The sequence below is a fragment of the Eriocheir sinensis genome, chromosome 35 (genome assembly GCF_024679095.1).
Source record: "Eriocheir sinensis breed Jianghai 21 chromosome 35, ASM2467909v1, whole genome shotgun sequence".
NCBI lineage: Eukaryota > Metazoa > Arthropoda > Malacostraca > Decapoda > Varunidae > Eriocheir > Eriocheir sinensis.
In genome coordinates this window covers 4,795,734-4,811,616 of record NC_066543.1, presented here as the reverse complement: position 1 = coordinate 4,811,616, position 15,883 = coordinate 4,795,734, and the positions used below count along the sequence as shown (strand labels likewise).

At 38.2% G+C, this 15,883-nt stretch overlaps 1 protein-coding gene across 1 annotated transcript; it reads left to right on the top strand.

Moving 5' to 3' along the window:
- The first annotated feature begins 1,967 nt into the window (after nt 1-1,967).
- On the top strand, nt 1,968-14,728 carry LOC127007304 (cell adhesion molecule DSCAM-like). Its single transcript, XM_050878105.1, has 7 exons — nt 1,968-2,163; nt 4,457-4,563; nt 4,790-4,955; nt 5,154-5,344; nt 6,464-6,593; nt 6,904-7,050; nt 8,009-14,728. Exons 1-7 carry the CDS (start codon nt 2,121-2,123, stop codon nt 8,158-8,160), a joined length of 936 nt encoding a protein of 311 aa, XP_050734062.1. The 5' UTR covers nt 1,968-2,120; the 3' UTR covers nt 8,161-14,728.
- Nucleotides 14,729-15,883: the final 1,155 nt, after the last annotated feature.

Sequence of the window (15,883 nt, the reverse complement as noted above, 5' to 3'; positions counted from 1 at the left end):
TCAAATACCTTTCTTTTATCTAGCTTTACAGACAAATTCTATATTTTTCTATCAATAAGTGGAGTGTGCAGGATATACCTGTGAGAAACCCATACTAATTTAAGACATTTTGTTTTATATTTCATATTTTGGATATTAGGTATAATTTAACAATACGGCCCTAATGCTACACCCCTTAATCAACAAGGTAACAATTAAAATAATCACCTATGACTTTGCAAATGATGCACTATAATTTTCTGAATTACCAACTCCCAATTTTCTTCAAATAAACTTCCTCAGGTGTTCAGTGATTCTCCACCACTAAAAGTTGAGAAAAATATTCCTGAATCCATAATTATACTTCCATTACGCACAATTAACTGATATGTTGCCACCAGGCACCAATAACATTTATATACAATATGATCAATGATTGTTTTTTTTTATAGCAGTAGAGGAAACGGTTCAAGGGCAAAAAAAGAGGAAACAATAATGAAAAAAAAGCCCTCTACTCACTGCTCCTACAAAAGAGTCAAGAGGAGTGTCCGAAAGATAGGTCAATTTCGGCTTGGCAAAATATACCCGACTAGTTAATTACTTGATCATTCTCGGTAATGACATAGTTCTGGCTTGTGGCGGAGAAAACGAAATCAAACTATATAATTACTGCTCCTACATAACAGCTGTATAATGACTGTATAACTACTGTTACTACATAATAACTGTATAATTACGACTCTGACTCAAAAAGTATTGATCCGCGGGGGGAAGCTGACCCACATGGTTATTACCGTATATTTACCAACTGCGCAGCTTACAGATATGGATGTAAGTATACCTCGACACATATATATTTTATCTACCACGAGCTGAGGTTGTGGAAAGACGTCAGGCACTACGAACACCACAAAACACGAGACAAACTGCTCAGGGCGAGCCACGAACCTTGCAAGAACCGCGTGTGAGCCGCTTGCCCGTGTGCCTCGCTGCCTCTCAGGGGGAAAAAAAGGCGCCGCTCACCACTGCTAGGCCGCTCACCACTGCTAGGCCTATACGGGGGCACACTGTGATGGCCTTGACGCCTTCACCCACAGCCACTATCACACCACGCGTCGTCTGCTTTTGTTTACCTCGTCAGTCGTCATCGTCATCATCAGTACCATCTGTCATCTCGCTCAAGGCCTTTCCCAACGTTTTCCTGTCACATACACAAGGAAAACCTAAGAAGCGGTACAAAGCGTTACAGGAGAAGAAGAAGAAGACAGAGAAGAGAAAAGAGAAGTCCAGAGTGAGCTAAAGCGAAGAAAACAAAGGAAGAGAAAATAGAAAAGCATGCAAAGTCTGAAAAGAAGATCGTTAGTCGTACGGTCCAAGGCCTTTCCCAACGTTTCCTCTTCCCGGCTGAGGTTAATGTACTCTATCCTTCGGCAAACAAATTCAGCTTTTTTAGGGAAACAAAGAAATGCAACTTGATATAGGAGACAACAAGAAAAGTGTAAGGAGACGTATATGTTGCAAAATATGAACCAAAATATAAGTAGTATTGCTTTGAGGTCGAATCTACTGCTATTACCAACTTTATGGTATTTAAGGGTTTATTTTGCATTACATCCATGATTTGATCTAAGCTACTTATAGGAAATACGACAAACCATCTGCACCCGTTCTGCTCTCAGTCAACTAACACAAAGAGACAACGGTCAGAGAGGAAATTACAAGCTGTTGGACTTTATTAGGCTGAAGAGTTAGTAGCAAGGACATTGATAAGTAGGAATCACCCCATGGTAGCTATTGTATAGATCAATAACAATGAAAAAGTTTCATTCACACACGGTAACGAGCAATACTACCAAGCGATAATCAGGCAGTAACCTTGCATGAAGACAGCAAAGACAATACCAGCCATCATAAACACGTAAATAATTGAGGAAGAAGAGGAGACTACAGGGAAAGAATAACAACTATAACATTGTAGTCCCGTTAAAATGTCGCAGCACCCATGAGTCAAGGCGCCATCACCCCGCCCACAGCCCCGTTACGGCGTCTGTAGTGCTGTGCTGTGCTGTGGCCGCTCGTGACACCCCGAACAATGCTGCACGGGAGGCTTTGATACGCGAACTGGACTCAGACATGAAGAAATGGTCCTGAGGGGAATCTGTATTGGTCTCTGCTCTCTGCTAGGTGGGTATGGCAGGGGTGGACCCGCCCATATCGACTAGCCACTAGGGGCGAGGGGGCGGACTGCACACACTTAATTATCGATGTTCAGTGGCTCTAGGATATATGTGACAGTTCTGCTTTGTTGAGAGGGACGGGGTACGCCTATATTGGTATTGGTGGAATTACGAACTGCTGAGAAACAATGGTGATCGCCTGCACACCCTGTTTCCTTACTTTGTTCGTCTTTCTCCAATATTCAGACGAGGAAATTTAATTGAAATATAGCACAGTGGTCAACCCCACACACACTATCATCTCCGACTTTATTTCACACTTCCCTTCCCACCCACTTTCTAGCTAGCTGGTTCTTTTTTTTCACCTCCTCTTTAAAAAATAATAATAATAATAAGGAAGTGCCCCCAGGCGACACTCATGCCCCTGTCATCTTTGTGTACCGCTAGCCAGGATGAGTCACACCACCACACCCACCATTTTTAAAGCTGTCAGTTCATTACAGTGACTATTTTTTCCTGATAGTCTTCCTTTCATACCCTCAAATATATTATCAAGTGAACAATCGCACAACTATAGATGTATTTTGAAGTTTGTATGGTGTAACTGTGAATACACCATGGTGACCTTACCCTGGATGTGTGGTGTTGCCTCCCCTGGCCTTCTTCCTTTGACCTGTTCTGCTTTGTATTGCTTCTTAAATTCGCCGTGATTCTTCTTCACACTTAGCTACTTCACTTTGTACTGAACTCTGTTTTTACATACACTTTGCTTACACAGTCCTTTGCTTTTTTATAATTTATCTTCCTTTGTTTCCTTCACTTTTAGCCCACTTTAGTTCTTTTCCACCTCCCATTTCAGGGCTTTTGTTTTTTTTCTACTATTACACTTATTCTGTTTTATTTATATAATACTGCTGTGGTGGTAGCCAACACCTCTCTGCCATACCACAGGGGCAGGGTGGAAGGACCTGGCCCCAACACAATGCACAGACACCACCCAAAACATGCTGCACAAAATCCCGAATAGTTTTCTTAGTAGTTGTTGTTTTACAGCAAGTGAGGCAGATCAAAGAAAAAAAAACAGCAACAAAAAAGCCCAATAGACACTGCTCCAACAAAAATAAAAGTGAATGAAATGCCAGAAGAGGTGTCACTTTCAGGTGGAGTGGTGACTAGAGGACTAGAAGAGTGTCTAGAAATCTTTTTTTTCCAAAAAAAATGAAAAAGATTTTAAAACTTGTACCTTCACAGTGTTAAAATAGGATGTTAGCAGTGGCATGTTACTAAGTAAGAATGTTTACATTTACATAGTATTAAGGAAGGATGTCTACAGCTACATATTATTATGAAAGGATGATGACAGCCACATATGAACATGCATGCTGTTAAGAAAGGATGTCATCAGACACATACTATTAAGATAGGATGTAAACAGGTACATATCATTAGAAAATGAGCTTAAACAGCGACATATGTGCTAACACTTATTCTGAATTTATTTTCCCCGAAAACAATGCTGACAATCAAAATATGTGCTGTTCATAAGAATGGACCACATATCCCTGGAGGCCAGAATTTGTTCACCTTTACTTTAGGCTGCTAAAAGGATGGCAAGGAGAAACTGGAGTTGCCAGAATTTCCCTATAATGGGTTTGTTGTGCAAGGAATACAAGATGAACAATACTATCTTCCAAGCTATATTATCATAAGAAACACTATATTGTTGTATATTACTATATAGACAATATAAACCTTATATAATAATTACTTTTTCTAAGGCCTATTAACATACTGGAGCACAAAACATTTTTGGGGACAATCAAGTTATGGTCTATGTAGGCCACCATTTTCCCTAAACTGTTGTGTGATGTTAAGAAAATACAGATATTTAAATTACTATGGTGGAGTGCTGGGCCTGCCTGATGGGCGAGCCTCCCAAAACTCACTCTGTGAGTGAGGTACCTCCTTGGCCAACTGGTTAAGGAGTGGCTCTCCCATTCGCTGGTCGCGGGTTCAGTCCCCGGTGCCTGTAAAACCCTTTCCAGGTGTGGAATGTTAAGGTTTAGTGAAGGGAAATTCAGGCAATACGATGGTACTCTATCTCAGCTCTTAAAGAACAAAGGAAAGGTATTGCCTTTACCTCTGCATCAGGCAGAGGAACAGACAGGTGCAGTACTGCCCTCTGCTTCCAGAGTTTGTAAAGTCTCCCATTATTTCTTTTGCACAGCTCACATGGTTTTCATGAAACATGTTATGATTAGTTGAGATTGAATATATAAACTAATCATTATTTTTTTCAGGTTTATATGGAGCATTTGGGAAAGAATTCTTGATAGACAATGACACTCAGACAAAGTTTGTCAAGATGTACGAAAACGTAACTTTGCCCTGTCCACACACCACTGAGGTTTGTATTTTTTTGCTAAGTCTGACTGTTGCCTCTTTACCTCTGTGAATATTCTTGTCGAGATCAATATAGTAATTACTTTTCTAAAGCTTAATTGACTTACTGGAGCACTAAACATTTTTTGGGCCGTTCAAGTTGTGGTCTATATAGGTCACCGTTTTCCCGAAACTGTTGTATGCTGTTAAGTTACTATCCATATAACTGAATCAGGATTGCTTTCTTGTAGACAGCACCATCTTGGCATTGGAAAAGGAGGCAAGTAAGTCACGAGAAAGTATTGGACGATAGCTCACTCTTCATCAACAATGTGTCGGAAGTCGACGCAGGCCTCTACATCTGTTTTAGTGAGGAGACTGGAAGAGCCGTCTATTCAGTCCGTCTTTTTGTGGGAGGTAAAGTGTGTAGTATTATACTTCTTATATATCATTACAGCCAAGAGCTCACAGATGATGCATAATTGTTGGTTTGGCTCACTACACTGGAGGTCACTCCCCATTTGTGCTTCTAAATTATTCTCATGTTAAAGCAACTCCTAAGAATTAAAATGAGCACCACAAACAGAAAATTAAAGGTACAACTTGTCCTCTCAGTGCCACCAGACCCACCAGAGAATGTGACAGTGCGAGCGCTGACCATCTTTGTGGTTGTGACATGGCACCTCCACCTCGACCCGGAGTGGGAAGAAGATCTCCAAGGCCCCCGCACCACCTTCCACCTGCAGTACCGCCCAGAAGATTCACAAACGTGGCGCCAGCCGCCCTCACACATCAGTCCAACACAGGTAAGGGTAATACACCAAGGAACATTCTGGGTTGCAGCACTTCCTGTTGCTTATTATAGTCTGTTTCATTCCATCTGTCCACTAGCAAACATAGATATGGCACCTGCGCATTGTTAGTTCGTGATTGCGTTAAGATCAACTTTTTCATTTTTCATTCTTTATTTGAATGTTTGTGTATACAAAGAACCCTCAAACCCTCTTATATAAACCACAAACCTGCAGATTTGCATCGATAATCCACCATACAAGCACACAAAAGACAAGCTTGTGTATCAAACATTATATTCAGATCATACTCGAATGATCTATGGCCTTTCAAATCACTGATCTCTGTTATATTAGCATTCAGTGTTTCAAATACCTATAATTCATCTCATTGCAGGAACTAAAATGACATCTGGTTCTGTAAGTGCCTATACATAAAGAATTTTGATAATCTGTTGCATGTAAATAACATGGGTAATATTTGAAATAGCCTAGCACCACAATCAACAGTTATTATTTACTATTTCATGTTACTTTGAATATTAATCCTAATTTACATGCAGCAAATTATTACAATACCCTTTATTTGTACTTGCAGAGCCAGATGTTTTCTAATGTACCTCAAATGAGATGAATTATAGGCATTTGAAAAGACACAGATCGTTCAACTATGATCTGACTATACTGATTGATACAAGCTTGTCTTTTCGTGTGCTTGTATGGTAAATTATTGATGCAAATCGGCATGTTTGGGATTTATAAGGACTGAGGGTTTTTTATATACACAAGCATTGCTCGAATATCAATCACAACAATTACTCTTCATGCATTCACAAACTAGAAATGCGCAGGTGCCATATCCATCAAAATCCCCGCTTTGTTGATGGACAGATGAAATGAAATGGACTATAGTTGTTTATCTTTTCATAGCTAATACTGTGGACACCAACCCCTGCTGTTCAATATCTAATAATCTGTAAACCTTAGGCAGCATTAATAATTAAAGAAAAAGAAGTATTTTGAAATGAAATTTTAAAACACTCTTCTATTTTCAGCTACGAAAGGTGCTATTTATTGCCTGCAAATTTCAGACATTTTGTATGGTGTTTCTTACTGATTCCTTCCATGTATCAGGGACAGGTGGATGTGTGCAACCTGAGCCCCAACACCACCTACGAGTTTCAAATATGGACAGGCAATAGGTTCGGCAAGAGTGAAACTGTCTCGTTCATCGCCACAACTCTTCCCTCTTTCTCAGAGATGGGTAAGGAGGTGTCTGCAGTCCATTTGTTACAAGAACTTGTTTCCTTTTCTGCAAGTCCAGGACCAGATACTGCATATATTCTAAACTACTTAAAGAAACAAGAAGTGAAATATTCAGTCTTCTCACATTCTTATTTGATATACCCTTGCAAAATGCCAAGTCAAATGTTGTCAATAATGGAAAGTTGTCAAAGAAAACAAATGATTCCAAAGTTAATTACTGTTGTGTGTATGAGTGTGCATTTATAATATGAATATGCTCAAAACTTTACTTCACCGCACTAAACACTGCCATTGTTTCTGCATAACAGAGCAAGCCAAGAGGCTGGAGGGCTTACTGGAAGATTTCAACCCGCTAGTGTGGGTGGTGGCAGTAGTCATAGTAATGGTTGTCACCAATGTGCTTGGGGGCCTTCTCCTCCTTGCTTACTACTTCCAGCACAAAATTAAGAAATCAGGTAAGTTTTTTATGGTATATCTTATCCAGTATTATTCAGCCTCATGGTCCCTAATAGCTCAGTGGCTTAAGAATCATACTTGTAAGTTATTGTATGTTATGTTACTGATTATTTTCAATGAAATATTTGTGAGGTGACACATCTTAGATGAGACCCAAAATTAAAGATTGTCAGGAAGAGTTTTGATTCATTCTGAATAAGTCTTGATTTTTCTCAACCAAATTAGATACCTAATTTATTAGTTAGGATCTTGATCTTTCCTAAGAAAAGATTACAAGTTAACCCCAATTCAGCAAGTGTTTCGGGAATGAGTAGAGAAGAGAATAGTGAGAGTCTTGTATTCCTGTGCAGGCTCAGAGCACCTTTGAGTTTCTTGAGAAGTATCAGTGGTCAGCCACAGCCCTTGTTGGTTGTCACATTTTTATCAGACACCGGTTCTCTAGCTGCTTGCCTCTTGGTGCTTTCTATTACTCCACTTGGTCAGAGTCACAGTCACAGGTAGAGACTTTGGTGATGTGGGTGATCTTCAGTACCAGTAACTAAATATTGCTTGTACCAAGTCAGCCATGAATGGGACTGGAACCCTCAACCTGACATTCACCATTCCCATTCTGGGACCACTCACTCATTTCTCCATACTTAGAAGGGTCTTATTTTCCATGTCTACATCCTAGCTTCATCCAAGATTACCTGCAGTCCTTATTTTTCTTCTGTATTCACTTCCTGCCTGATATGTTGAGAATTTCTTTGACTAATTTAGTCACATGGTTTGGCTCTCAGCCAATTTAAAGATCAAAATATATAACCCTTAATAATGAAGCATCTTAGGCTTCCCACTTCTTGTGTCCCCTAATTGACAGTCCTTTGATGCTTCCTTTAACCTTCTTGTATCTTAGCCAATATTAGCTAACTTCAGCTATTCTTACTGATTAGGGTGTAACTCCACAAATCTTTCCAGGTGACCCAGACGATGCAGAAAATATTGAGTTGGTTCCACATATCATTGAGAATCCCGGGTACCAGGTGGATGGCTCTCACAACCTGGAGACCATTCACGAGTCCCTCCTATCCACCTCACCCAGTTCCCAGGGTGCTGCAGCAGTGTTGTAGGCATGACCCAGGCAGAGGAGAGAGGTGTGTGACCTGACAACTTGTTCAGGTGAGATGGGCAGCCTAGCAAAGGATTACATTATGAGAGTTTGTCCTCACTTATATCTCATTTGTCATTTAAGATGAGAGAATAATTACTCCTCTAGGGCAGTGTACAAGATATGGTAAAGTAGGTAATGTAGAAGGATACCAAAATAAGTTTCTAAGTCTAAACCAAAAGCTTAAGTATTAGGTATGATATTTATTATAAAAGTATTAGGTATGATATTTACTATTATAACTTTATTGGCATTTTAGCTTTCTTTTGTTTTTGCCATGCATTTTCTACACACCCAAATGAGGAAGTTTTCTTTGATGTGGTCCAGGTCAGAGAAGGTAAAGCATGGTTGAAGGCAAGTCTGGTCTAGAGTGTTCAGCCCCGGGGTGTGTTGGGCAGTTCATGTTGGTGGCCAAGAAAACAGTGGAACTCCTTGACATTGTTCTGCCAAAGATGTTAATTTCCATAATGTTAAATAGATCTTTTATATGCAAGGGTGATGGCCGTTTTATATATATTTTGTGAATGTACGTACAGTGTATATATAATTTAATTGTAAGAGTCATTCATAAACTTGTGGTGATAATTTCCATGACAATGGTCACTATGACTTCTTTGATATGGCAAATATAGAGGGTGTTGGGTCCCATAGGGCAGCTGATATCTCTCTTCAATTTTTTATTTTGTCTGTATGGAATTTTCATTGATGTGATGGGAGATGAAATATATTTTCCAGAAAGTCATTTTCTTCCATTTATTTGTTTAATGGATCTGGTCCTTTGACATTTGAGTGTCACTGAATTGTCGGTCTCAGTGGTAAATGTTTGTTGTGTCATCCTGTGATCTTGAATGTTGGATCTTTGCAGCCTCATGCAGCCTCCTGTTTTATGACTTCTTTAGGGAATTTAGCATGCACAAAATCAGTGTTGTAATATGTTCCATTATAATGGCTAACTGTGAGATTAATGATTCTACTCAATATACTTATATCAGACATCTGGGCTATATTCCAAGTAACCTCAGCGTATCACGTAGCCTCCATGTAGACACAGTGACTGTTCTTGTAATGCACTGTTGTTTTTGTTTAGGAAGAAAATACAGTATTATGAGCCTTCCCATACAAGTTAACTACAAATATTGTGTCTGTTCTCACATGCTCATCATCCGAGGAGTTTAATATTACTGGCAATTGCAAAAACTGCTCATGTTAATGTATATAAAGGTTGTACAGATTATTTGATGGATTCTCATCGTGCAATATCTTGAATCTCAAAGTTATGGAGAAAGCCAAGTGATAAAAAGGATATTATTTTTTATTAATAAACTAGTTTATAATAACTAATTTATATTTAATATGCAGCTGTGTTGTATGAAAGGTATTAATAATCTTGTGATTTCTGTTTCCCAGGGGATGTGCTAAAGAGCGGGTAGTAAGATTGGTCACTGTACATCATAAACATTGTAGTGCATGCATGTCAGTGTATAACTGGGTACATAAGATAACCCCTAATTTTCAAGTTGAAAATTAAGATCTAGTACTATACGTACTTGCTACATTGGACAAATCAAATGATACCACCATGAAAAATGCCAATGAGGAAGTGAGTGTTCAGAATTATCCATGTGCAGTTGTTCTGTGATTTTCTTTACGTAAGGATTGACGTAAAGTCTGTGAACAGTTAGGCTGATGTTGACTTAAAGTTAACAACTTTTGACTTTGGCGAGTCGGTAGAATTTTTAGTGGTTCAGTGACGGCACAGTTGGAAATCGCAAGAATTACCATCTTAGAAATATAACCAGAAAATATTCTTGCTGTGAGCAAAAGTCACTTTATTCAATCATGGAATCAATCATCGAGTGGCAGAATTCTGCCAGAAGCTTTCTTGAGAGCAAATCTGCACACCACATTTTGGCTTGAAAATTTTATTTAAGTAATGACAATAAACTATCTAATTGACATAAATATAAATGTAAAAAAATTACAATAAAAGTTACTTAAAACATAAAACAAATAGAACAATAACAGAAACAAACAAATGGTATCAATAATGATATGACAAGGGTACCTTAGTAGACTTAGATGTTCTTAATAGTGGGCTTAAGCAGAGAGAAATAGAATGTTTCCATGAATGGAAGGTCGGCCCTGAACCGAGCTTGGTCAAAGACTGCAAAGATGGTGCACATAAGCAGGTGGTTGTGTGTGTGAGTGTGACACTGACAGGGGGGCTGGGGATGCAATGCCTGTTCAGGCTGGAGTTTGTGAGCGCTTGTTTTTAGGTGTCATTCTGTTTTTCCAATACATGATGGCTGGCAGCTGTCACACATTTATTTGTAAACAACAGATAATTTGTTTTGTTATTAATTGATGAGATAATACCAACATAAAACATTATTGACATATTCATTGTGCCCTTTGCATTTAGTAGATATGTATATATGAAAAAATGTGGAACTGCAGTATAATATGTTTGAAGATGCAAACCACTGTTCACCACAGATTTTGAACTACTTAACATTGTGTACTTAGTATGCTAGGATGCATCCAGCTGCTTTGAGGGTCCTTTTTTTTTTACATTCAAATGTTGTCTTATAACTGACATACAATGTATTATCAGCAACTAATTAGTACAGCCAAGGTGTGGGAACAAGTAATAAGTTATCACTGAACTACTGAACTAGTCAGTACTAATATTCTTAATTATTGTTACTGTCACTGTTACTGGTAATCCTTTTTTCTTTTGTCAGATTTTCATATATATATATATATATATATATATATATATATATATATATATATATATATATATATATATATATATATATATATATATATATATATATATATTGATTGATTGATTTTATAATCTGTTATAAACTATTATCCAAGTGTATAAGCTATAGAGTGATGAGTGGTCTTCATCTAAACAGACAAGTATTCTTTATAACAATGCTCACCATTTGTAAAATGGGCTTACTAAAACAATGTAGAGAGTTAATGGTCTCATTGATCTGTTTTACACTGAATAGTGCAAATCATCATCATCATCAAGACCGAGTCTCTTACAATAGTGATATATATATACAACACAGCCAGAATTAAGGTCATTGTTAATCACTTAATGAAATGGTCCACATGGTCAACAGAGATCAAATTGTGGAACATGAAATTGTCTGTTTGCTGTCAGTCAGCCAATGGTCATGCAGCGCCAAGTCCCGACAAAACTCGCCTCACTCACGACCTTGCCATCGCTTTCATCTCATGTACAGACACACACACACTGTGTGGTGCCATGTTTCTACTTACCATGCCTGATCTCAGAAACTGACTAAGGATGATGATGTTGATGATATGGCATTGTATTTTTTTTTTTACTAACATATTGCCAGATCTTTGATTTTACACACAGTATCTGTTTTAAACAGCTCCCAGTCTTGATAACATGAAATATGTATAATGATCTTTGTGATGCATTCGAGTTATTTTCTCCCAATTTACAAGTACAGTACCCACAAACAATCAGCAGAATACAGAAAGTTACTTGTTCTCCCCCTCCAACATACACACACTTTCTTTTTTCACATCCATCTTTCCCTGCAAAGCCCAATCTCTCTGCTAGCTTTCCTCTACCACTACACAAACCCTATCTTTCTCTCTACACACTTCTCTTGTAACACCATTGTTTTGAAGTACCACTACCATTTGACCCAAGACCCTTCCCTCCTTTGCAAACCTCATTCCTCCTCTGTAACCACTCAATTACATACATATTGTGATAATGAGCTTGGTAGGCTTGATTAAAATTGCCATGATTCAACATTAGTTTGCATGGATCCTGCCTGTAAGACGTACAGTACATGAGTGTTGCAAGGCCAGGATGCATACCAGAGGCTTGTTGTTGGTATAGAGGTTTAGTGTGTTAAGCTGGAATGTGGTTCGAAACATAGACATTACTTTATACAGGCAAAATCCATTTTATGATCATAATGTTGTCTTGGAAACCCCATCTTATAGTGGTGTATCGAATATTGACCCTATTTTAACATAGGTCCAATAGAGATGTGTCCTTGAATGACCATAAACACCTTTCAATAGTATAAAATGTAAATTTTCACCCCTAAAACAATAAGAGATAAAGTTTTGAATTGTTGAGATAAGACTGTTCAGGAAGAGCCCAGTACACTTGTATGGGTGAATACATTTTTCACCTTAAATGTTTTGACAAAGGAGGTGTCGCTGTGTATGGACATAGTTATGCATTATTTTAAACCTTATTTTCCAAACTGAATAAGAAGGAAATTCCTAAGCGTGAAGCATGTATAAAGTGTCCAAGACCAGAAATGAAGATCAGTTTGGCATGTCATTCTTTTATTTTAATTAGGGTACTTGTTTTAAGGACTTTGTGTTTTATAATGACTCATCCAGGATCAAATAGGCTCACTGATGTAGGTAATTGATACTGTTGATCATAACAATATAATTACACTAACAAATTAGTGTAATTTTGTGCATTTTGAACTACAATCACTGATATTATAATATGTGAATTGAATGACTAACTCAACTCTCTCTAACCCGAAGTGCTCAATTTGCTGTTAAATGCACTGGTTGCCTAAATCATAATGCATTATTTTATCACTAAGACTGCAAGACTCACTATCCAATCAAAACCACTTGAGCTGGTGTGATGGCTCCTGCAATAATTCTCATCTAAATAGATTTTCTAGCTTGATGCTTTCTTCTCAATCTTCATTATTTCTGGCAGCCAGGTCGCCTTATTTCCCAGAGAGCTCAGGTTTAGATTTCAGGTCCACAGCCTGAGAAAATGGCTGTGGAGTTTTATATTATATTCTTTTGATGCGGCATTTGTCAGTATGAACGAGATAGCTTCATACATGGGTAAGGCTTGGCATAAAACATAAATAATAGTGTTTTGTACTCCATTTCATACAGACTAATAGTGAATCTCCAGTAACAGTAATGCATCATTAACAGTCATAAAATAAATTAACTGGGTAAAAGTTTTGTTGTTTGTGCCTTTCCTGAGTGAGCCACACGTGTCTTATTTGCTTGCGGAAGTGTTGTTGGAAAGACTTGAACTACAAGTAACGCATTTGTCACTGACAATCCTATGAAGCTTATTTATGCAACAAGGTTTATTTTGAATTGCTTGTTTGTATATGCTGCAGACAAATGTTTTTTGCTTTGTCTACTATTTTTTATTTCATAATGTGCATCATGTAATAAGATATATGTCATATTAGAGAGAGAGAGAGAAAGTGAGTGTGTGTGTGTGTGCGTGTAATTCACCCACCCACAGCCTGATCACGAGCTGGGCTCGCAATTACCAGCAAGTACCCTCCCAACCCGAGCAAGCTCCTTATAGTCGATCTCTGGGTACTGCTGAGACCTTCACACACCCCATCCCCCTTGCTCAAGTGGGACAGTAACCACTCCTCTGTCAGTGGAAAAATCCACCTGTGCAGGGCTTAAACCTCTACCTGCCAGACCATGGAGCCTGGCAGCACAGTGCTCTTCCAGTGAGCTACTGGTGCAGTGTGTGTGTGTGTGTGTGTGTGTGTGTGTGTGTGTGTAATGTAAAAGTAACTAATGGTAAAGCTGTAAAAGTATTTCTAAAATAAGTGAATTGATTCAGCAAATATTGTGTATTTTGCTATTACATGAAGTACTGGTAGTAGTGTCAGCACAATAGACAAGAATGGTGGGAGAGTGTTCTTTATAATTCCTGGAACATGGAGCTGAAATAAGGATACTTGTGTAAGAACCTGTGTAAGGCTGTCGCTTAGTTACAAAATATATACACTTGTAAATGTAAAATTGCTGTATAGGTCTTCCATTCACCTGCCAGTTTTTGGAACCTCAACACTTTTTTTCTTTTTTTTCAAACTTTAGATACCACTATCAAATTCATCTCAGCTTTCTTCTGTGTTCATTCCACATTCCATAACAACCAGGCTGTGGCCACCTACATCATGGGTTTCAGGTTCAGTGTAGCCTGATTGGTTGATCTTGGTTCATATTACAGTTTAGGTTTATGGCTCATGGCATGTTTTACACAACAATATTATGTTTGATAAATATTTTCTGTAATCTATGCATATTAGCATTCACTTTCTGTAGGTTAATTTTATCATTATTTATTCCTTGTAAACTCTATTATTTAATTTATCTGCTGCATGAGGTGCTATGCAGCAGCTGTGATTGATTTATGATTAGTAAATGGTAGTCAAACAAGAACTAATTTACAAAGAATACAGACCTATGCCCTATAGACCAGTTAATAAACAAGTCAATGGAATGTACTATGTCTCCAGATAACTTGATCTCATAACTGTGACTTTTGAGAGTAGAGTGTTTGCATGACGTGTTGTGGAGAGTTAGTATTGCTAAGTGCCAATCTCCTTTTGTACCATACTAGTCCTATGCCTTGCTTTGTAACTGCCTTACTTTTAAGTGATTTAGGGTTGGCACATCTGTACTGTGGTTTATTGCCAATATAAACTTGTCAGATACAGGAACTTTACTTTACCCATTCTATGGAAGATTTTTCCAGTTGCTTCTTCATTCTCCATAATATTCCAAGTTGTTTTCCTTAATCCAGATGAGTGTCTTTTTTTCTTTTTTGAACTGCTTTAGCACAAGCAGAAAATTCAAGGTTTAGAGCAGAGAAGGTAACCTGGTAAGGAAAACTTGGGAAGTATAAGTGTTAAAAACATCCAACCTTATTTTTCCTATGATATCAGTTGTGGGTGAGGAATGAGACCATGCACTTTGGCTGTGTATGTGTAATTTCTTTAAGCCTCCCAAGTTGAGTCAATTGCTACTAGTCAGCCAGTGTGCATGGCTGTACATTTTATTTTTGTAGCATTTTCAAAGTACATATGTGCAATAACGTAACGTATGTCAGTGGTGATTCCGACTTTCTGAAAAATCATAATCACTGGGGAAGAAGGCTGAGTGTGCGAGTACATCCCTGAGTCCAAGGATCAATTGTCACAGTGAAAGTTTCCAGTCTTCCCAAGGCCAAAGAGGAACAACAGTTCAGTTTTTTTTAACTAACATGGTGTTGTGCATGTGGAATACATGTCAGAAGGCAAATCTGATAGCAAACAGTATCAAGAGGTTCTTCATTGTCATTTGCATGCACTTCAGCACAAGACTGAAATTGTAGAACTCAGGCAACTGGCAACTGTATCTTGACAACATCTTGGCCCTTTGTCATTACTGACAAGGATTTCTGGTTGAAATAAAATATTTCTTAGGTTTGCCAGGCTCCCTATTCTTCAGACATGGTTCTTGTGATTTCTGGCTGTCCATCAAGCTGAAGTGCTGCTGAAATGGTCACAATTTGAGCTGAGAAGACACATCATGTTGAATACAATGGTACAACTGATAGCCATTCCAAAACAAGACTTCCAAACACACTTCAAGCAATGAAAAGAGCACTAGGCTAAATGTGTAGAGTCACAAGGGGCCTACTTTGAAGGATTTTAAGAGTTGGAACCTGAAATGTTAGGAACTTTTTTTCCATTCTAAGGTTCAATACACTTTGAAGATGCCTCGAACGTCATAGTGAGAAAGGAAATGGTGTGGCGTATAGAATTGTGTGACAGGCAAGCAAAGTAAACTATGGTGAGGTGGTATTGCCACATTAGGATGTTAGACAA

Bases quoted from the DNA above. Each gene is read 5' to 3' on its own strand.
- LOC127007304 (XM_050878105.1), top strand. From the start codon at position 2,121: ATGGTCCTGAGGGGAATCTGTATTGGTCTCTGCTCTCTGCTAG. The intron at 6,594-6,903 runs GTAAGGAGGTGT...TCTGCATAACAG, and splicing joins TCCCTCTTTCTCAGAGATGG to AGCAAGCCAAGAGGCTGGAG. The intron at 7,051-8,008 runs GTAAGTTTTTTA...AAATCTTTCCAG, and splicing joins GCACAAAATTAAGAAATCAG to GTGACCCAGACGATGCAGAA.